Source organism: Hyperolius riggenbachi, chromosome 8 (assembly GCF_040937935.1).
Source record: "Hyperolius riggenbachi isolate aHypRig1 chromosome 8, aHypRig1.pri, whole genome shotgun sequence".
NCBI lineage: Eukaryota > Metazoa > Chordata > Amphibia > Anura > Hyperoliidae > Hyperolius > Hyperolius riggenbachi.
Window position 1 is genome coordinate 273,966,073 of NC_090653.1, and position 23,094 is coordinate 273,989,166.

General features: G+C 44.8%; 1 protein-coding gene across 2 annotated transcripts in view; it reads right to left on the minus strand.

Moving 5' to 3' along the window:
- Window positions 1–239: 239 nt before the first annotated feature.
- The window catches only part of DDX31 (DEAD-box helicase 31), a 127,138-nt gene continuing 104,283 nt past the window's right edge, over window positions 240–23,094 (minus strand). For both annotated transcript variants that reach the window (XM_068248925.1, XM_068248924.1), the window contains exon 20: window positions 240–636. In XM_068248925.1, the coding sequence (XP_068105026.1) occupies window positions 507–636 (130 nt within the window). In that variant the 3' untranslated portion in view covers window positions 240–506. The remainder of the gene's footprint in view (window positions 637–23,094) is intronic.

A 23,094-nucleotide genomic window follows, 5' to 3' on the forward strand; every position in this document is an offset into this window, starting at 1 on the left:
GTCACAATCAGCGGTAGCGTCCCGCACGGTAATTGAAATCTACACCATGGCAGGGATAAGAAGTCCCAAACAGGGCTTAGATTTCAATTAGCATGGTCCATAAGCTGTTAAGAGAGGTGCCTCAAGGCACTCAACTATGCTTTCTTACCTGAAAACTTGTGAAACTGAGGAACAGGGCTGCCCCTCTATAAAAACATTTTTTTTTAAACAGAGCTTTGATTAATTAAGAAATAAGCAAAACATGTTAATTCATTTTAATGGAAATAATCTCTTTGAAATAAGTTAATGTTTTAAAAATGTTGGTTCAGTTTTTAATTGTCCGTGAGCAGACACAGTTGCTCAAGACATAGGCAGGACCAAGAGATTCCCATAAACCCAGAACACCATAGGCTGCAGCCAAAAGGACTCCAGAGCCAATTGGCTCACCCTGTGATCACATGGTACAGAGGTCTGCGTCACATGACTCATGCTGGATCTGAAAGCTGTATAGTGGTGATCATCTTCCATCACGTTTCTTTATTAGAGCTCTTGGCCACCTTGGATTTTTTCTTCTTTGGAGTTAACCCGCTGGAATATTCGGAGTTCAGCAGATCTGAAAACCGCTGTTTCTTCTTGACCATCTTGTGGCCATCAGCTCTGTGGAGGAACAAAGATGTGGGTTTAGTGGGTAGAAAACCTTTGGATCACCAAGAAGCAGCAGGTGGATGTCATGTTGGATAAACACAGAGGAGGAAGATCTACCACAACTTCCCTACCATCTTACACATTACACAAAACTCATATAACTGAGAAATATGGAAGGTGCGGTTGCAGACTACCTAAAAATGATATTTGCCTGGCATTGTTCTTATACAGTCTTTAATACATGTAAACACAAAGATTTCCCCAACACTGTGAAGACCCATTTGCTTCAACCCAGATGTTCCCAAGATCCCCACTTGAGGCTCCACTTGGAGATGCTGGCAGAGTCGGGCCGAGGTAGAGGCTGGAGAGGTGCCAGCCTCTGGGCACAGAGCCATCACGGCTAAAGACAGAGACTGGCGCCGAGATGAGTAAATGATTGTGCTCCGGTGGCGACTCTGCATATTGAGGGACTATCTAATACTGGTGGCACATCTGCTCTCTATACTCAGAAAGGGGAGAGGGGGACCTACCCAATACTTGGGGCACATCTGGCTACCTATACTGGAGAGGTGTGGCACTTTGGAATCTCTGCCTCTAATGCTGGAGAACTTTGTTGCAGCACTGGTTGCTGGATGGGTTTCTACCATTTTCTGAAGGTGTGCTGTGGCATCATTATGGTGACCGGTTTTGGGAGGGGCATGGTGCACCTTCCTTCGCTGCCTACTGTTGGAGAATGTGGCTCTTACAGCCATTTACTTCCTACTACCATTCTGACCTGCAGTGGGGTTCATGGCTACGGAAGCAAGTCACAATGGGAAGGATTGAAAAGGGGATTTCTGGGCCACGTCAGAGAGGGTTCTGGGAGGAAAACAACAAACCAGCAGAGTGAGTGAGTGAGTGAGTGAGTGAGTGAGTGAGTGTGCGTGTGTGTGTCGGGAGGGGGTTGGGGGGGAGAGAGGAAGTAAAGGACCATCTTAGGTGAACAAATGTCTGGTTTTGTGGGGTGGGGGGAAACATCTGAATGTGTTTTAATGGCTATAAATTCATATTTGGGAGCTCATTTTCAATAGTTTTTGAGCCAATAATCTAGATCAGGAGATCTGGGGTGGCTCATACACTACTGAAGCCTAAAGATCAGCCTGACTGCCAGGCAACCGGAATTGGTTCTCTGTTTTTTTTTTTAAGGCGATAAAGATGGCAGCCTTTATGTTCTTCTCAGTTCAGGTTTCCTTCAAAGGACAGCAGGAATATGTGTCAGACATTTTCAGGGACGCCTAAGCTCGGGAGGAAGTGGTGGGATGATCTGACAGGACAGGTGGAATGGTTGCCTTGCTGTGAGGGCCGTGACAGCCACCACAGAGCAATCCTTCATCAATAGCTGGTAATCTCCTAGCAATTATTGGCTCTGTGTCCATCACCCACCCAGAGGAGGTGACCGTGCTGTGGGGAAGCCTTTTCTGAGGCAATACAGAATAGCTGATGGCTGTAGAAAGGTGACTCGCATGTCAGGCCAGAGGTCACAGCTAAATTGGGTTAATCACCTTATTATTAGGGAAGCACCTTCTTGTCACAACAAAAGAGGGGGATTGAGGAGGACTCAGGTTGGAGGAGACAGAAGCTTGTTAACATCCTCAGGCTATGTAAGAGAAAAAGCTTAACAGCGTACAGACAGGTTAAGATTTCTCTACCTCTGGCTTCCTCCTTCATGACAAATAGAGCATGTTCCAGAATGAAAAAAAAAATAACTCTACATTCTAATTTGGTGCCCAAAAAATAATAAAAGAAATAAAAATTGCACAATCTCAGCAGAGATAAAAGCAGCTGTATGGGAGTGTACTCCTTTCACTCCCCCTCACACGACAGCTGTTTTTTTCTGCTGATGTATGTAAATTTAAAGGACAAGTACATTTAAAGGAAGTACAAACGGTAAAAAGCAAAGAAAGTGGTTTAGACATATTTCATAATAAATAACACTCTGAGGTTAAGTTAGTACCACATTTCTTAAACATGACCTGTCCTAAAGGAGCAAAGGCATGAACTGGGGTCAGGCAAGAGGAGAGAGGACATTCATACAGTAACCTGAGGTTTGAGGTTTCTAGATATAATAAAAACAATTTATAATACGAATACATTATTGGATTTCAGAATGCCCACATAGAAAGCAATACGGACCAGAGACACACTAACAATTGACTAACCTGAACCTTGTATGCACATTTTACCAATTAATCATTTCTATTATCAACAATAAAAAAATGTTTTTTTAACTTTCTTCCGCTGTCTTTCATTGCTATATCGCTTCTTATTCATAATTATTTCTATTTTATGTGTGTGAAGAGAAGCTCTATTCAAACCCTTAAAATTCTCTGAAAACTTGCGGATCTTGAAACCAGAGTTAATGTCACATAATGTTCTCTCTCTCCTACATGTCGGTCTCTTTCACTGCCCCAAACTACACAACCGTAATGCTGAATTAGTTTGACATTTTTTAACTTTATGTCTAATTTAAAACCGACATGAACACTCAGAACTTCCTCTCTGCTCTAAAAGATAAGCAACAGCATAATAACCTATAACGAAAAACATTTCTTTGTTACAGCTGATACACATCCTGTAATAAATCGGCAGTGTGTCTGCTTCCTGCTTTCATGGAAGCAGTCATAGGGTTAACATCCTGTGTTTATAAATTAGCTGCTCTGCTAAGACAGAGGAGATTTCTGAGCTGACAGCTGAGAGATCAAATTACAATCACAGATGAGGGGAAATTACAGTAGATAGGCTAAATTATTTAAATACAGGGTACATTTCTCTCTGTTTTTCTTTTGTCCTGTGCAAGAGTTTAGGTCCATTTTAAAATTGCAATGTTAACTGACCATATTCTTCTTTTCCCATGATATTATACACCAGACCAGACCTTAGACACGTTAGAATACCGGGATCTAGAACCCATTGCAGCTTCATCTCCTCACCCTTAAAGAGATACTGAAGTAAATAAAAAATGATATGATTTGTATGTGTAGTAAAGCTAAGAAATAAAACATTAGGAGCAGTGACATCAGTCTAATATTGTTTCCAGTACCGGAAGAGTTAAACTCCAGTTATCTATGCAAAAGAGCCATTGAGCTCCATGACAAGTGGCAGAGAGCTCTGTCTTCTGAAGCTTGTTATCTCAACTGTCAGTCGCTGTATTGTTTTTTTTCTGCAGAGGACAGTTCAAAAGTTCACAAGCCTGTTCTGTAAAATCATTCAGAATGCTGAGTAGTGTGCAAACTGCAAATATTAGAGAATGATGCAATGTTATGAAAAAAAACTATATCACTGAAAATAAAAATATGAGAATATTTTCTTTGCTACTAACATTCTAGTAATTATCCGTACTACACAACCAATTCATTATATTTTTTTTCCGCTTCAGTGTCTCTTTAAGGCAGTAGAATGACGCCTGCCCCCCTCCCCCCCGTTTGACCTCAGCACACTGTCCGCTCTCTAGCCCCTTTGACCCGCCAGGAGTAGTGGCAGCCATAGTTGGTTAAGGAGTGGGCATCTATGGTATTAAAAAGTTCTGACAAACTCATTGCAGTGCTTTACGGAGAACATCCTACAATTCCCATTACTAGGCGTGCCCCAGCAAACTTCACAATATAATGTACCTATTTCAAACTAGGACCAGATTTTAGGAAAAGTTACTTTATCTGTATGTTATTGCTTTGCGGTTTGACAGCAGGTTACTCAGAGAAAACCCATGCCAACATTGGGAGAACATACAAACTCCATGCAGATAATCCAAGCAAGGATCTGAACCTGGCACCCTGAAAATGTGGTAGAGCTAAACACTTATCAGTACCATTATCCACCACAGTAGTACCGTTAACTTGAGATGCTTTCCTGATTAATGCAAACTTGTGACGAGGAGGTGGGTAAGATTTGGATACGTACCCAAGACCTTACTCAAGGGCATTGCTGCTCCCCAGGACCCTCTTCTTCTTTTGACTGCGCTCCCGGCTATGTACAAGTGCATCTGTACTGGGCATACGCAAGTATAGTACGTGCATGCCCAGTAGAACGAGCCGTCCATGCAAGGGTGCACGGCAATGTGCAACAGTAAGTGCAGAGGGACCCAGCGCTGAAATGGCGGAATGCAGGAGGATTGGAGTTGGACTATTCAGAGGCTTCCTACTACTGAGGCATTTTTAGGCAAAAACAACAACCGGAGGCACCCTTTAGTTTTGCACAATTGTGAGTATTTTGAGTTCACAAGGTAATCTCTTATATTGATCTAGGGATTTTCCCTTTACATAGATCAGGCACATTAGACATATGAAGTTCTAATTCAATTTTTTATTATGATGCGATTATTTAATTTTAATTTGACCCCTTACATGTTGTGCACTTAATGACTATGTCTACATGATGGTCTTTACTACATATTTATGTAATCTGATGTTTTTACGTGTTCATTTTTTATGTACTATTTATAATCAATGTAATATGTATATGTTTCAGAGCGCCATCCTTGTGTTTTTTTCTTGAAGCACAATCACTTGATCTGAGGAAGCGACTTGCAGTCGTGAAACGCGTTGTCCAAGTGCTTAATAAATGGTTTATCAATATATCGATTTGAGAGTCTTCATCACAGGTAGAATTGCATACCCTTACCTTGTGAACTCTAAATACTTAGTCACATTTGTGCAAAACTAAAGGGCGCCTCCGATTGTAGTTTTTGCCTAAATTTTCATACTCTACGTGTTAGGGGGGTTGTTCCTGTATAGGGTACCCTTTTTCCCAGGAGCAGCAACCTTAAAGGCCGAGTGGAGACGGTACCTCTCCACATGCGCCGACAGTGGTTGCCGTCACTAGCAACCCACCTTTGTGAGTATAATAATTTCTACTACCTAGTCCCAGTACCGAGACGTTATTACGCGATATCGGGCTCCCGGTGTCCCTGTGTTTTTTGTTTTAGTTTTTACCCAGTCCTACTACTGAGGCAAGTATCTCATTTTTGGTTACATTTTCACTTCACGTGGCATAAATTTCAAATTCAACAAGGCAAATTTTATTACTAAGCATGTTTGGGTCCTGCCTAATTTTTCCAGATCGACCGGACGGCGACGTAGGCCAAATGACTCAATGCTAGTCTATGAGGATGCCCGCAAGGAGGAAATGCAATATACCGATCTAAGCCCCATCAGGCTCCTATAGATTTGCAATAGACCAATGGGAATCATCCCTCCCCAGGGAGGAATCTCACTGGTTCACTAGTAGTAGTGAGGCGATTAAAATTCTCCCTATTACTCATGGAGGACTCCCAATGGTTTTTTTGCAAAGCAATGGGAGCCTGATGGGGCTCTGGGATTGGTATACCGGTGTTTCTAGCTTGCAAAAGATTCGAACAGAGGCAGCAGTGGCAGTGGGACGCAAACGTGATAGCGACAGCAGGGACCAAATGGATGGCGATGCGAAAACAGAATGGAAAAAATGAGATGAAAAACTGACGCTAATGTAAGAAACTGATCTGCTTAAAGGACACCGGTGGTGAAAATAAACTAATGAAATAAACAATTGTATCGATCCTCCTTCTCCTAAAATGACTTTTTTAGATATTCCAGAGTTTTATTTTATATTTAAATCTACTTTTTAAGTTTTTACCTTTCTATTGTTTTTGCTCAATGACACATGCATTGAAGTATGCCAGAGCTAAAATGTATGAACTATTGGCCCTTTTTTTCTCTTTCCTGCTCTCAGAAGCCATTTTCTGCTACGAAAGTGTTTTACAGTTGTACTTTCTTATCAGTGAGGGGCACATTGTAGTCTGACCCTGTCCTGACTCAGACAAGAACTGCCACTTACATACCTGATGTTTAACTCTTTCAGGCAGAGAAATGAAAAAAGGAACACAGCATAGTTATTTGTGTGCTAGGTACTGTACATACCTATGTCTATCTCATCATGTCACCTCGGGTATCCTTTAAATGGAAAGCACACCAGCTTTTAATCTAGTACACTTAACCATGGAGAGGGAAGAGTCTGGATCCTACAGAGCCTTCCCTGTCTTCTCTTATTCCAGCGTTGTCACCCTCATTCTGTGTACTCCACCAATTGGTTGAATACACGTCTGTGAGCCCTCAGTAGGGTTCAGAAGCACTTGTGTCCCCGAATGCTTCCGAAGACGGATGGCTCCATACTATGTATTGCATGCATGAGTGCGGTTACATGCACACTCGCGCATGTGCAGTACGGAGCCGCCGGTCTTCGGAAGCATTCGGGGACACAAATGCTTCTGAAGCCACCCGAGGCGGCACATTAAACTGGGGTGACAGCTTAGAATGAGGGGTACAAGGGAGGACAGGACAAGGGAGGACAGGTAAGGCTATAGAGGATCCAGAACCTTCCATGTCCATAGGCAAGTATCTGACTTGTTTATTTATTATTTTTTTACCTTTACATTCACTTTAAATTGGTTCAGAGATTAAAAATTAACTAGAACAAGTAACTGGTCTAAAGTTTAGGTAGTTTACACAGCATATCTAGCTGCGAACAGCTTTAAAAGTTTATGATTATTTATTCCTGTGATACGAGCGCAGCCATGTTCTGTTTGTCACATTGTTACAGGCTGAGGACTGGAGATGCTATCAGCTTGCCTGTGTGTAAATTTAGTCCCCACTCTGCCTGCCTCCTCCCCTCTGCCTCTTAAATCAATGGCTAGTAACCTGCTCCTCCTCCTGCCCAGACTGAGCTCCCCATAAGCCCTTGCTACAGTGCCAAGGCACAAAAGGAGCTGTGGGCGAGGCTTGTTTAGTTTATAAGGAAATAGATTATTAAAACAAAACAAAAAAGTATTTGGCTTGTGGAATGCCCTATAAACTATATGAAAGGAACACAATTATGCAATGAGTAAAAGTTTATCTCGGATCCACTTTAAAGAGAACCAGAGAGGATTAAAAAAAAGCTTTTATACATACCTGGGGCTTCCTCCAGCCCCATACGCATGGATCGCTCCCACGCCGCTGTCCTCCGCTGCCTAGATCCGCCGGTACCGGGCCCGTCATTACCGCCAGTCGGCCAGCGGACGCGGACAATTCTCCGCTTCACAGGGGCTCCCTCCATACACTTACGCTTGCTGTTGCCTACTGCGCAGCCGCATGCGTAAGGGTATGGAGAGAGCCCCTGTGATGTGGACAATTGGCCGCGTCCGCCGGAAGTGATGGGACCCGGTAGCGGCGATAGAGGAAGCGGAGGATGGCGGCGTGGGAGAGATCCAGGCTTATGGGGCTGGAAGAAGGCTCAGGTATGTATAAGAGCTTTTTCTATTTTTACTAATCATTCCTCTCTGGTTCCCTTTAAGCTTGTATAGATGGTTAAAGTATGTGGGCAAGGAGAGCAAAACAAGTGGTTTTTGAACTTCAGTTCCAAAGACAATACTTATAATTTACACTATTCAATAGGACTGCTGTGGGAATTTACCTTCAACTAGGTTTAGTTGTTTTTTTTTTAAAGAAAAAAAAACAACATGCCAGTCAAACCAGCAGGTAGCTCCAAATTTAGAATCCCCAACTGACTAAATTAAATAATAGCTTGGACCAGAACTTGACCTTTCACAAGGTTAGACGAGGTTACTCTGTCCTTGTTAGCATCCCCCCTGCAGGCCTGTGTTAGGTGCAGCCCACAAGACACCACTACAATGCCGTATTCCTCAGCAGCCAGTGACAAAAGGGGTTAAATGAAAGCCGGCGACATCAGAGCCACAGGGCAGCCGTCTGAATGGTGGCTCTGTGGAGGCAAGATGTTAACGTGCTCAGACACACCGGGCAAAGTCCCGATTGCCCTCTGGGAGAGACTAAATGACCCCGTCCAGCCTGGCCTGACAGATCCAGGCGATGGGATCACAGTCATTACCAAGAAAATGTCCGGCTTATTCTCTCCAAATGACACCCAGACTCCTTTTTTAATTGGGGTTTTAACCTGGATCCCTTTCAGCCGTGACAGAGTATGAAATGGGCTTATTCCATGGGGCCGAGGGAGCCGTCCTGATCCCCTTTGTGGCTCAGCCTTCACGGTCAACGTGCTTTGGGAGAGGCAGACAATAAGCATAGACGGGCCCAGTGTGACTGGCCTTCCTGCCGCCATAGTCCTGTGCTGACTCTCAGATACATGTAAATCCAGAGACAGAGGGAACACAGACTCTGTGATGAACAGGAGCGCCTATGCACCATCTGCTTGTGTGAAAACGCAGCAGACCAAACACAGGAAACTCTACCAGGGTTCCTCTAAAGAAAATGGCCTGGCCATACACACCAATCGCAACAGCTGGGTTTCCTATGGTTTAAAGTGTATGGGCCAATTACCAGATGCTTCTTCCTCTGCTCCCCTCACCCACTCCATAAGGCAAACAGAGAATTTTTGAGAAAATGTAAAAATCGATATAACTGCCTGATTGCAGCAGAGTTTAAAAAAAAAGTCTAGGGGGGAGTGTACTCTAGTCCCTCCTCCTGCTCCACCATTACTGACGGCTCTTATCCCCATCCTGCTCCACCATTACTGACGGCTCCTATCCCCATCCTGCTCCACCATTACTGATGGCTCCTATCCCCATCCTGCTCCACCATTACTGACGGCTCCTATCCCCATCCTGCTCCACCATTACTGACGGCTCCTATCCCCATCCTGCTCCACCATTACTGACGGCTCCTATCCCCATCCTGCTCCACCATTACTGACGGCTCCTATCCCCATCCTGCTCCACCATTACTGATGGCTCCTATCCCCATCTTGCTCCACCATTACTGATGGCTCCTATCCTCATCTTCCTCCACCATTACCGACGGTTCCTATCCCCATCCAGCTCTAACACTACGGACGGCTCCTATCCTCATCCTCCTCCACCATTACCGACACCCACTGACTCCTATCCCAGCATACTTATAAAAATGGCACCTCATAAAAAATAGTTTTCTCCCCTGATGACGCAAGACTGCGAAACCGGTCGGGAAGGTAACAGGCGGCACCATTGTCTGTTGATCTACGATTGACCATTACATGCGCGCTAATCTTCCGGGGTTCCCTGTTTATGGGCCCCGTATGTGAGTTATCGTTTTTATATCTACTGCCTTTTAAAGAAATTTTATCTAAATAAACGGGTTACGCTTAGATATTGCCGTTTTTGTTTTCCTATATAAATTCCTGAAACTTTACCTCCATACGGATGTCCACTGGATCTTCACGACGTCTGATGTTCCCTGGACGTTATCTGTGACCTGAGCCATTTTACAACCTTATAATGTGGGTTGTTGGGAGCTGGTAAGCCTTTTCTAGTTTTGATGTTTGGCGGATATCTACCTCTGAGCATTTGATATATTGTGGTGAAGAATTTACCATTCCCTACATATAATGACTTTCTAAACCTGCGCTGACCTTTGATGTATGCCTGACTTCTGAACTTTTGGACATTGTTCTTCTCAGCGGTGGTTCCATTGTCCCTTGGCGCCGATATATTTGCTACTATATATTACTGACGGCTCCTATACCCATCTTGCTCCACCATTACTGATGGCTCCTATCCCCATCCTGCTCCACCATTACTGATGGCTCCTATCCCCATCCTGCTCCACCATAACTGATGGCTCCTATCCCCATCCTGCTCCCCCATTACTGATGGCTCCTATCCCCATCCTCCTCCACCACCACTACTGACGGCTCCTATCCCCATCCTGCTCCATTACTGATGGCTCCTATCCTCATCTTCCTCCACCATTACTGATGGCTCCTATCCCCATCCTGCTCCACCATTACTGACGGCTCCTATCCCCATCCTGCTCCACCATTACTGACAGCTCCTATCCCCATCCTGCTCCACCATTACTGATGGCTCCTATCCTCATCTTCCTCCACCATTACCGACGGTTCCTATCCCCATCCAGCTCTACCACTACGGACAGCTCCTATCCTCATCCTCCTCCACCATTACCGACACCCACTGCCTCCTATCCCAGCATACTTATAAAAATGGCACCTCATAAAATAGGGCCAGAGACTGCCAGTAAAATTACCGATATTCTACTACTGTATATTCCGGCGTATAAGATGACTGGGCGTATAAGACGACCCCCAACCTGTCCAGTTAAAATACAGATTTTGGGATATACTTGCTGTATAATAAGACTACCCCTCCTCCAACGCACACCAAATAAAAAAACATCATATACTGGTGCTATGTATGAACAAATACTGGTGCTGTACTGTATGTGGTACCCAGTATATAACAGTATACAGGCGAATGACTGGTTGGATTGGTCAACTCTCCCTCTCCCTAAGTGGATTGGTCAGCTCTTCTCGTCTCCCTGTTTATCATAGCGGTATGGAAGAATAAATTGCGCTGTGCCCATAAAACATGCCTGTTTCACCTTTCTGGCCCACCCTTGTATCCCATTTACCACCTCCTCTGCCTCTCAGATCTCGCACATGTGAACCTGCGCCGCTTCACTACAATCCTCAGCACGGAGATCTGATAGTCGGTAAACGGATAGGGCGTATCACCTGGCATCAATGACACCCGGCGTATAAGACGACCCCTGACTTTTCAGATGATTTTCAAAGGTTGAAAAGTAGTCTTATATGCCAGAATATACAGTACTTATTTCCTTTAGGAAAATATCAGTAATCTTTACCCGCATTTTACAAATGACCTAGCCCAGCGTTGGCGAGCCTATGGCTCGCCAACGGCACGCGTAGCCTAATCTGCTGACACGCCAACGCTGCTTGTGAACTGCAGCATCTACTAGATGCCACCGCGCCAGTTTATAGCCCGCAGCCTCCCGGGAGGCAGAGCAGAGCTACGGGAAGATGGCGTCCGTAGTCCTGTACTGGAGAGTATTTGTGTCTCCAGTACAGGGCTTTGGGCACCATCGTCCGGTAAGCCCTGCTCTCTGCCCGTCAGCGTGGGAGACTGCAGGAGGATCGTCCGGGGGAGATGCGCGCCAGAGCCCGGTCGAGAATGAAGACTTCTGTCAGGTGAGTACATTACTTTTTTTGCAGGTGAAATGCGGCCCACTGTGTTATTTTCTGCTAAAATGTTTCCCACATTGCGTTTATTTTCTGGTGAAATGTACTGCCCACTGCGTTTATTTTCTGGTGAAATGTGGCTCATTGCATTTATTTTCTGCTGAAATGTTGGTCACATTGCATTTATTTTCTGCTGAAATGTTGGTCACATTGCATTATTTTCTGCTGAAATGTTTCCCACTATGCGTTATTTTCTGGTGAAATGCTGCCCACTGTTATTTTCTGGTGAAATGTAGCCCACATTGCGTTATTTTCTGGTGAAATGTGGCCCACTGCGTTATTTTCTGCTGAAATGTGGCCCACTGCGTTTATTTTCTGCTGAAATGTGTCCCACTGCGTTTATTTTCTGCTGAAATGCGGCCCACTGCGTTTATTTTCTGCTGAAATGCGGCCCACTGCGTTTATTCTCTGCTGAAATGCGGGCCACTGCGTTTATTTTCTGCTGAAATGCTGCCCACTGCGTTTATTTTCTGCTGAAATGCTGCCCACTACGTTTACTTTCTGCTAAAATGTTGCCCACTGCGTTTATTTTCTGCTGAAATGCTGCCCACTGCGTTTATTTTCTGCTGAAATGCTGCCCACTGCGTTTACTTTCTGCTGAAATGCTGCCCACTGCATTATTTTCTGCTGAAATGTTGCCCACATTGCGTGATTTTCTGCTGAAATGTTACTAACATTACGTTATTTTCTGCTGAAATGTTTACCACATTGCGTTTATTTTCTGGTGTCTGGGGTAACTGTTGCTGCATTTATTATTTAATGGTCATAGTTGGCTATGCTTGCTGCTTTGGGGTTACGGCGGGTATACTAATAAATAGCATCACACAGTTTCTGCACACCCATGATGCGAATCCGCGTTTCACCACATCTAGGTGGAAACGCTACTTTCTTATGCCTCGCTGTTACATCATTACATTAGCTCCGCCCATACGTCATGTCCACGCCCGTTTTTTGGCGCAGCGCGCAACCCCTCCCCCCCATTCACACTCGGTGATAAATAAGTCGATGTTAGGTCGCAGTTTGGGCACTCGGCCTCTGAAAGGTTAGCCATCATTGACCTAGCCTAACCCTATTCTCACACAGAGCCCTCCCTCATCTTTAAGACCCCCCCCCCCCTCATCCCGGTCCTGCCTAACCTTAAACAGCCCCTTCTGAGGCCGACCTTTAACCTCCTTGCCGGTTATCCTGAGCTCAGCTCGGGGTAACCTGCGCAGGAGGATTTCTCAGGCCCCGCTGGGCCGATTTTCACAATTTTTTTTATTGCACGCAACTAGCACTTTGCTAGCTGCGTGCATGTTTCGATCGCCGCCACCGGCCGCACCCCCCTCCCCCCCCCCACCCTCCAGACCCCTTGCGCAGCCTGGCCAATCAGTGCCAGGCAGCGCTGAGGGGTGGATCGGGATTCCCTCTGACGCCCCAACGTCCATGACGACGGTGACGTCATCCCGCCCCGTCGGAAGCCCTGCAGGAAATCCCGTTCTCAACGGGATTTCCTGCTTCCGCAGATCACCGGCGGCGATCGAGGTAGATAGGGGGATGCCGCTTGTCAGCGGCTACCATGTAGCGAGCCCTGGGCGCAGGTACAGGATTTAAAAATAAATACATTTAAAAAAAGTACTGCGCCGCCCCCTTGCCGACACAATTGGAACGGCAAGGGGGTTAAAGGACAACTGAAATGAGAGGGGTATAGAGGCTGACAATTTCAAACAATGCACATTGCCTGTCTCTCCTGCTGATCCTCTGCCTTTGACACTTTTAGCCATAGACCCTGAACAAGCATGCAGATCAGATGTTTGTGAGAAAATGTGCCTAACCTTAATCACCCCACCCTGGCGCCTAAACTTAACTACACCCATGCCTAACCCCACCCCTTGGGTCTACTCTCAACACCTTAAAATACCCCGCTGCTGCCATAGGCGGCAATAGTAAAGGCCACGACCAGCTGCAATAAACGACACTTATGTCGCCCGCTATTTACCTGCGCCATCATTCACTGCTGCTCGTCATGGCTTTTATTTTTACCGTCTATGGCGGTGCTATTTTTTAGCTGGCCCTTGTACCATCCTGCTTCACCATAAATATACAATATCTGATTCAGAATCAAAGATTAAACGCTCAGTTAACACAATGCAACAAAAACGTACAACTATAGTTTATAAGGGTATCAAATATGAGCTTCTCTACCCTCAACAGAAATGCAAAATGTAGTGGTTAATATTTTTGGATTTTTGTTTTGTTTTGGATCTCTATATACAATCTCCATCCTGATTTGGAAGCAGACTGGTAATGTTGAATGGGACAAGCTCCCAATGATATACAGTATTATGAGAACGCCTACAGCAGCGGATTGCGTTTCAGGCGGGGAGGGGATCATAACTTGCATGTCGACCCTTAGGTCTGAATTCCCTCTAAATGATCTCTTAATGATCCTTTTACGGTCTTTAAACGATCTTTTGTGCTCTGGAACTCAACACGTTCGTGCTCCGCGGGAGCCGGGGAGAATAGAGGTAAGCAGACCCCGACTCTTAGCGGCATAATCGCGTGACATGCCTCTGGCCGTCTTACAGAGCCGCGCCTGGCCATCATCAGAGGCAGCCCCATGCTAGGTAACGTGCTTCTTATCTGCTAATCACGCTATTATGTGCAGGATAAAGGCTGGGACAAATCCTGCTAGTCATGGCCAGAGACGTCTGAGAAAGAGGGTGGAGGGGGGTCCCGGCCTGTTATCCATCTGCCTCTCTGGGGTGCAGACACTGGGAAGAGCCGCAGATTGGCCCCTCTGAATGTGGGCACAATGGCTCGCTCAATTGCTGGGAATGGGGCAAACTTTATTATTTCATCCAAGAAGCAAACTTCAGCTTCCATATGGTTGTACAGGGATTTAGGGAAATACAAAAAGGGCTTACTAAAGGATATCGTCAGCCAATTACGCAGTTTAGGCCGATATAGGTAGAGTGGGTGTGGGTGTGTGTGTGTTAAAAACGGTTGTGTTTTTTGTATTATTTATCCAGGTTACACTATTTCCTAAGTAAAATAAGATGCTGTATTTTCAATTAGACGCTTTTTTTCTGTTCTAGAAGATGTTTTGTCACTCTATGGAGCAACTTCATCAGTTCTCATGTAGGCATTTTATAACTACAGGTAATTAGGTACAGAGTTGAGAGACACTTTGGCCTCAATTCACTAAGATCATGCTGGAGATAATAAGGCAAGAGAAAACTTGCCACAGCACAGTGAGAGAGTTATCTTATCTCTTCATTCCTTAAGTTACCTCCTCTGTAGTTAAATTACCTCCTCTGTAGTCATTTTTTCATGCAGTTAATTAACAGCCCGTCTTTATCTTTACAATTCTGGAGTTATTTTAAGGACTGAACAGTTAACTTTAGGTTTGCCTGATGTAAAATGTTTCCTGAATACTACATGCCTCGTCACCATGGTGATAACTATACAAACGTTATTAAAGACAGGAGATTAGCTTAGTGAATTGAGGCCAAAGGCACTCCGAGCTCCTTTCCTCTGTTGTATTGGTACTATATTGACCTGAAGAAGTGGCTAAATTGCAGCAAAACATGTTGTCCTATATGCTTCAATAAATACAATTGAAATCAGTGGGGAGTTGAACTTCATGCAGGTAGGCCTATACTTACTTGCCTACATTTTTAGATTATTTGTAATTATGTTATTTGAGAGGGATATGAAGGCTGGCCTATTCATTTCCTTTTAAACAATGCGCATTGCCTGGCTGTCCTGCTGAACATCTGCACTCTAATATTTTAGCCATAGACCTTGAACACACATGCAGATTAGGTGCTCTGACTGAAGTCTGACTAGATTAGCCACATGCTTGTTTCAGGTGTTTGATTCAGACACTACTGGTGTCAGAAACATCAGCAACAGGCCAGACAACTGGTATTGTTTAAAGCGGACCTGAACTCAGAGCTTCCTCTCTGCTATAAAAGATAAGCAACAGCATAATAACCTTTACATAAAAAACATTTATCTGTTACAGCTTACAGAACGCCTACAATAAATCTGCAGTGTGTCTACTTCTTGCTGTCATGGAAGCAGACAAAGGGTTATCATCTTGTGTTTATATATTGGCTGTGTCCACCATGGACTGCCAAATTTGTGTGCTGAGAGATCATATTTCACTTGTGATTACTTGAAGGTGAGGGGGGATTAGACAGGCTTTTCTCTCTAAAAACGCACAGGGTGAATTTGCTTCCTTGAGTCCTATGCAAGAGTTCAGGTCCACTTTAAATGAAGTAAATATGGCAGGTTTCATTTGGCTCACCTCAGGTTCCCGTCTTCACTACACGTATCAGTCACACAGGTACGACTCACCACACGAATACGAGAACCAGAACTATGGTTCACCACACATGTTGTATGCGACAACGCCCAGTATTGTCCACACCTACTTTTTCATCAGCCGACTACAGCAGTGGTCCTCAAACTATGGCCCACGGGCCAAATGCGGCCCGCCGAGGCTTTTTCACTGGCCCCTTCAGTTTCTGGAGCTCTGCACATCCATGCAGATAGATCATTTGGGTACAGCTCTGTATGAAAGCGCTGCCATGTCTCCCGCTGTACAAATTGAACGTAAGTATACTAGTGGCTAGCTACATTCATTGCTTCAATCTGTATTCAAAATCTTTTAGATTAGAATTAGTACATAATTGCATCTGTTTTGCATTTAAGGCAGGTATTTAGCCCCAGTGGGGCTCTGCATGCCTCTATTGGTTTTCATTTCAGGTGCAGCCTTGAGCGCTGTCATTTGCCTACCTGCTTGATTAAATGTGTATACCATTTATGATCAGCAGCACAAGGAAAAATTATGTTTTATAATGTTAGACTAGTGTTAGGCCTTCCCCGTGAGGGTCCTTCATCGCCGTGGGGAAGTCCACTAGGGAATAATCTGTGCACAAATTATTAACTGAAGCCAACACCCTTCTTTGTTATAACGGTTTTGAGCGCTAGTTGTGTAATGTTGTCCAGTTTCTGGAGCTCTGCACATCCATGCAGATAAATCATTTGGCTGCAGCCTCTGTATGAAAGCGCTGCCATGTCTCCCGCTGTACAAATTGAACGTAAGTATACCTGTGGCTAGCTGCATTCATTGCTTCAATCTGTAGTCAAAATCTTTTAGATTAGAATAAAGGTGGCCATACACTGGTCGATTTGCCATCAGATTCGACCAAAAGATAGATCCCTCTCTGATCGAATCTGATCAGAGAGGGATCGTATGGCCACCTTTACTGCAAACAGATTGTGAATCGATTTCAGCCTGAAACTGATCACAATCTGTGGAACTGCCGCCCAACCCCCTCCCCCCCCCCCCCCGCATACATTACCTGCTCCGCCGGCGCGAGTCCCCTGGTCCACCGATGTCTTCTCGGCCTGGTCCCGGCATCTTCTCCGCATCGGCTCCCGGCTGGCATCCGCATATAACTTTCTGTCACTCCGGTGACAGCGGGAGTTGAAATAGAGCGCCCTCTATTTGTACTCCCGCTGTCACTGCAGTGACACAGGAAGTTATGCCGGATGCCGGGATGCGGAAGCTGATGCGGAGAAGATGCCGGGACCAGCCGGAGAAGACAGCGGTGGACCAGGGGACTCACGCCGGTGGAGCAGGTAATGTATACCCGCTGTATTGCGTTGGTCGTCGGGCATTCGAACGCCGATATCGACGCACTCCCGACCCGCCAGCGACCGAGAAAAATCTTCTGCACGGATAGATCGACGGGAATGATGGATTTCGGACGGAAATCCATCGTTCTCTCAGCGGTGTGCACGGCGATTTCACGTCCGTTTCGATCACGATGATCGAAACGGCCATATTTCGGCGGGAAAATCGTTAGGTGTATGGGCCCCTTTAGTACATAATTGCATCTATTTTGTATTCAAGGCATGTATTTAGCCCCAGTGGGGATCTGCATGCCTCTGTTGGTTTTCATTTCAGGTGCAGCCTTGAGCGCTGTCATTTGTCTGTCTGCCTGCTTGACAAAATGTAGAATTTATAGATGTGGCCCACTGCAACTTTAAATGTCGGCGGCCCCCATACAGAATAGCAGTGCTGGCGCCACCCATCCACATACTGTAGAAGCCAGCGAGCAGTCATTCGCTGGCTTCCAATCCAATTCTGCATCAGGTGACACTGCTGTTTAATTGGACGGTGGGTTGTCACCTGGGTATGATTCACCATCTGAATAACAAAGACGTTCTTCGGGCGCCACATGACTGAATGGCTGCTGCTGGGAGCTCTCCTTTTTGCATGATTGGGGGAAATCAATACCTAGATTCAATGTAATGTTTTTCAATACATTATATATGTTCCGGCCCCTGAGCAGTCTGAAGAATGTTGAACTGGCCCTTGACCGAAAAAGTTTGGGTATCCCCGATCTTCAACTCAGCTGAACTCATTGAAGTTAAAGTACTAAAAACTTTGTTTGGCCTCTTACCCACATGCCGCGATTTCTGGGGCGTTTTCAGGATCCGCAGGGACACCAGGGCCCATATGCAATTAACTTTTTCTCCTCAGTTTTATCCTAGGAGATAATGTTTCATCTCCTATTTAAAATAACTTTTCAGCCCTTAGCAACTGAAAAACTACCAAAAAGTAGGTGAAAAAGTACTATCAAAATTATTTTGAGTGTTTTCTTGTTTGCTGGTGGTTTAAAGGGCATTTTATTGACAATTTTGAAAAGATCACCCAGGAGAAAAGTAAGGAGAAAAGTGAACTGCATATGGGCCCAGAAGTGCTTAGACTGCACTATCTGATATCCCTGTCCATGTGGGGATTCTTAGTGGAATCATAATGCATGGTTTACAATGAAAATACACAAAGGGCATAGTGATATCCATTCATTATAATTAATGAAATCGCAATAGCATTGTTGAAAATTGCATTAAAATGGGATTGCCATTCAGCACTTCTGTTTTCCAATGCGCTTAGATCCAAAATAAAAATACAAGATTTCAGAAATAAAATCTATTTTCTAAATGATAATAATAAATAGCAGCCTTTTTTCAGCTGCATGATGACAAATATAAAATATTTTACATTTACTGGAGGAACCCCTCCCTTCCTTTCATATTGCCGGGACAGAATCCGGCAGACTGGTGGAGTAGATGGTGTCTGGCAAAGGAGGAATTGTTAATGGCTGCCACCTGTATAACCCTAGTTATGCAAAGAGGAGGGTGAAAAGTATGCTCTGAAATGCTCATAGGCTTGAAGGAGTGTTTGTTTATCTTTGTATGTGTTAAAGTGGTGCAATTAAATATTTTGAATTGTGGAATGTAAAATGTTGTAAAATGTATGGTTTGGGTCCACTTTAAAGGGAAGGTTCACGGTCAGTAAAAAAAATAAAATAAAAATGCAAATCCACTTACCTGGGGCTTCCTCCAGCCCGTGGCAGGCAGGACGCCTGCGCAGTACAGCCCGGAGGACGTCCGATGACATCAGCGCGCCCGCGTGAGGCGCATTTTGGAGCGCAGAGGAGCCCGACCTGGAAGCCGGGTACGCCACCGGAGGAGACCGGGAGCCTGTGGAGTGGCGCCGAGGGCACGTCCTGCCTGCCACGGGCTGGAGGTAGCTCCAGGTAAGTGGATTTGCATTTTTTTTTTTTACTGACCGTGAACCTTTCCCTTTAAGGCGGATATCTAGCGTATAAAACATTCAATGGATCCTCTTTTCCTGTAAAGTTAGAATTACCTTCCGCGACTTCCAACGCGTAGACCCTCCCCCCACAAAAATGCCATTTGTCCAAACTCGAGTTAGAGAAAACAAATGGCATTTTTCAGCAGGGGTGGGGCTATGTGCCAGACGTCAACAGACATGGAGCCACAGGAATAATTCACAAGACGCGGCAGGTAATTATAACTTTACAGGAAAAGAGGTCGACTTAATATGTTTTATGCACTGGATATCCACTGTAAGTGTTGAAGGGGCCTAAGCTGAGGTAATGAAGAGACAGTCCACAGCCACTGTTTTTTTTGTTTTTTTTTATGGGATGTATTTCCCCTTTCCTTCAAACCATGACATAGACACCAATTTAGATTTTTCTTGTGATGCTTGTGTGATATTTACCACAGGAGTCCCCAAACTTTTTCAATCAAGGTCCGGGTCAACATACTTCAGATTGCTGGGGCGAACATACATAAAATTATGTTGAAAAACATTACACTGAATCTATAAATTGATTCCCCCAATCATGCCTGGAGGAGAGCTCCCAGCAGCAGCCATTCAGTAATGCGGCGACCAAGGAATGCCATTGTGCACCAGACATCGGAGCATACCCAGGTGACAATCTGCCATCCAGTTGGACAGCAGTGTCACCTGATGCAGAATTGGAAGCCAGCGAGTGACTGCTCACTGGCTTCTACAGTATGTGGATGGGTAGTTCCAGCACAGTTATTCTATATGCGGGCCGCCAATATTTAAAGGTACAGTGAGCTGCATCTATAAGTTATACATTTTGTGTTTAGGGGGCCAGTGAAAAAGCCTTGGCGGGCTGCATTGGGCCCACGGGCCATAGTTTGAGGACCACCGGTTTACAACAACCATTGGCTGTCTATAGTGTGTAGCTAACCATAGTGTCATTGGTACATAATAGCGTACCAAACTATAGCCAACAAAGCTTTTCCAATAATACAGAGGATATAATGAGCATGTTCACAGGATAAACAGGTGTACGTGTCCTCCATATTTTTGTAAACACCTTGGTGGTGCAGTTTGGTACCTTCACATATACCAGAATGCACCGTTAACATTACAGCTGGGTACACATCACAGTGAGTGATTGTGGACTGTTCCTGTGCTACCCCAACTTTTTAATGTTTACAGCCAACTTCTTCATTCTAAGTGGAATAACGATTTTTAGGTTTTAACATCCTTTGATGGAATTCTTTATCCATTTATTTTATTGAATTTATAGTGTACCTGAAGTGAGAAGGATATGGAGGCTGCCATATATTTCATTTTAAACTGGACCTAAACGTCAAGTAATCACAGGTGTAATTTGAGCTCTCAGCTGTGTCGATTTTGATTGGTCCAGTTGCAAACTGCATACAATATGCAATACATTTTAATTACAATGGATGACTGTAGTTTAATGTCTAATTTCCACAAAGATAGGCACCGCACTCCAGATGTATTTATCAGCTCTTATGCTTTATTGCATGAAAAAGTGACAGGCAGCGACAGCCCGCTGTTTCGGCCCATACGGCCTTTATCAAGGTGCCAAAGTGTCATATATACAAACATCAATCAAGTACCATTTATATACCCCCTGTTCCGCCCCTAAGGCGGAACCCCCAAGTGGTATGCAGATAGGGAAGTCACATAAATCCACTATTAGGGGTAAATCGGCTGAGCATACTGTTGCAGAGCACTTTACGAGATGTAACCATAATGTTTCCCAGTTACGTGTTATAGCAATTGATGGGGTGCCCCATACCCCCAATAGACAGAAGGAATTACTACGTAGGGAGTCGGGGTGGATCAAAAGATTAAATGCCACTGGACCAGCAGGTTTAAATAAGGAATATGACCTAAGCTTTGGTATTTAATATTATTGAATAATAAGGTGTTGGTCTCTGCTGCTTGCGCTTTTTATCATATCTGTATTAACAAGTTACTTATGTATTGTATTTGTTTTTAATTTTTACAGATGCAAAGGGAAGTGTACGTTTGAAACATCCTATCCACGTGGAGGTACCTTTAACTTGGCTGCAGTTGTGAGTATGGCGTGGTTTTATTTATGTTTATTGTTGCTAGGTGATGGCGCTGCCGTGACTGGCTGTGAGCGCATCTCCTTTATTACACACGCCTCCTACTGTTTAGAGCCGAGGCTGGCTGCTTCCTATTGGCCCGGACGTTTAGCGCAGATGATAGGCTCCAGTGTCCGGTCATGTGGTTTGATCACATGACCGGCGGTGACGCATTTCCGCTTGGATTGCGGAAGTGCTGGGAGCGTGATGCATGTATTACTGTCTATTGAGCCAATGGAAGGATACCAGCGGTTCCCCTATGGGATTGGATACCTGGTAGGTGTGCGTTTGGCATATGATTTGATTGGAGGATTTGAATGTATCCTAAGTTCCCCATCAGGTCCGCGTTACCTTCCCTATCTGCATACCACTTGGGGGTTCCGCCTTAGGGGCGGAACAGGGGGTATATAAATGGTACTTGATTGATGTTTGTATATATGACACTTTGGCAACTTGATAAAGGCCGTATGGGCCGAAACAGCGGGTTGTCGCTGCCTGTCACTTTTTCATGCAATAAAGCATAAGAGCTGATAAATACATCTGGAGTGCGGTGCCTATCTTTGTGGAAGCTTGACCTGTGGACCCTTTGGTACAAGGGTGAGGATTTGGGCACGCCTCATTGAAACTTTTGAGCCTGGTGTGGGTGCTCCTGGACACACGTTTGGTTTAATGTCTAATGACTTCTTCAGCTTCAGGCACAATGGAACTGAAAGAGAAGTATGCAATGAACTTTCTGTCTTGGGGGAGATTATACAGCTGCGCACTGCTGCCTTCCTGCACAGGACACAAAATGCAGACTGCTTCTGGTAAACTCAGTCTTCAACATATGTGGAAATACAATGTTAAAAACAGGTTTTATTTATAAATAAGGAATTTTTCTCTCAGTGGTGCTAAGAGCTCCTTCCTGTTGAAAAAAAATGAACATCAGGTCCTTCAGGCTACATAATGATGTGTCATTGAAGTGGTTTCTCAAGACACCAGCTGCTGGAAACAAGAGGCCCTGGATTCAGTGAGGACCTCTACTGGAGACATACGGTAATGCCATATGTCACAAGGGGCAGAAAGGCTTAAAACAGTAGCCGACTCCTGATTGGCTAAAGTAAAATTCCACTTACAAAACAAAAGACAAGGATAAAGGCGGTAGATTTTTTAAAAAATATATTAAATTTATACTATCAACCTAATAAGATAGATAAATACATGTGATGGACACAAGTCTATGAAGTAATCTGCCGTCTACTGAGAAAAAGAAAGGAGGTAGGCATGAGGACTGGCAGAGTAATAGTTGAAGCCTGCGCTGCCAGAATCCCTGCCCTGATTAGCAGAGACCCCACTGTAGCCCCCAGAAGCCCCACTTCCTGACTGCCTATTGGCTTCTTTCAGTAGATAGGAGAGGACATTACTATAATTTACATACAAGACAAACTGCGAGTCTTTCAAACAACATTGTCCGCACACAGATATTGCAAACAACCAACTCATTTAACCACTGTGCGCAGAAGAGGAAGTGACATCACGCACACAATTTTAACACCATTGTGCACATGCGGCCGACTGCACAATATCTGCTCAACAGTCCGCCAAATGGATAGGGCATAATGCCCGATATCGGTCACTTGTGTAGCATGACATGAGCATAGATGG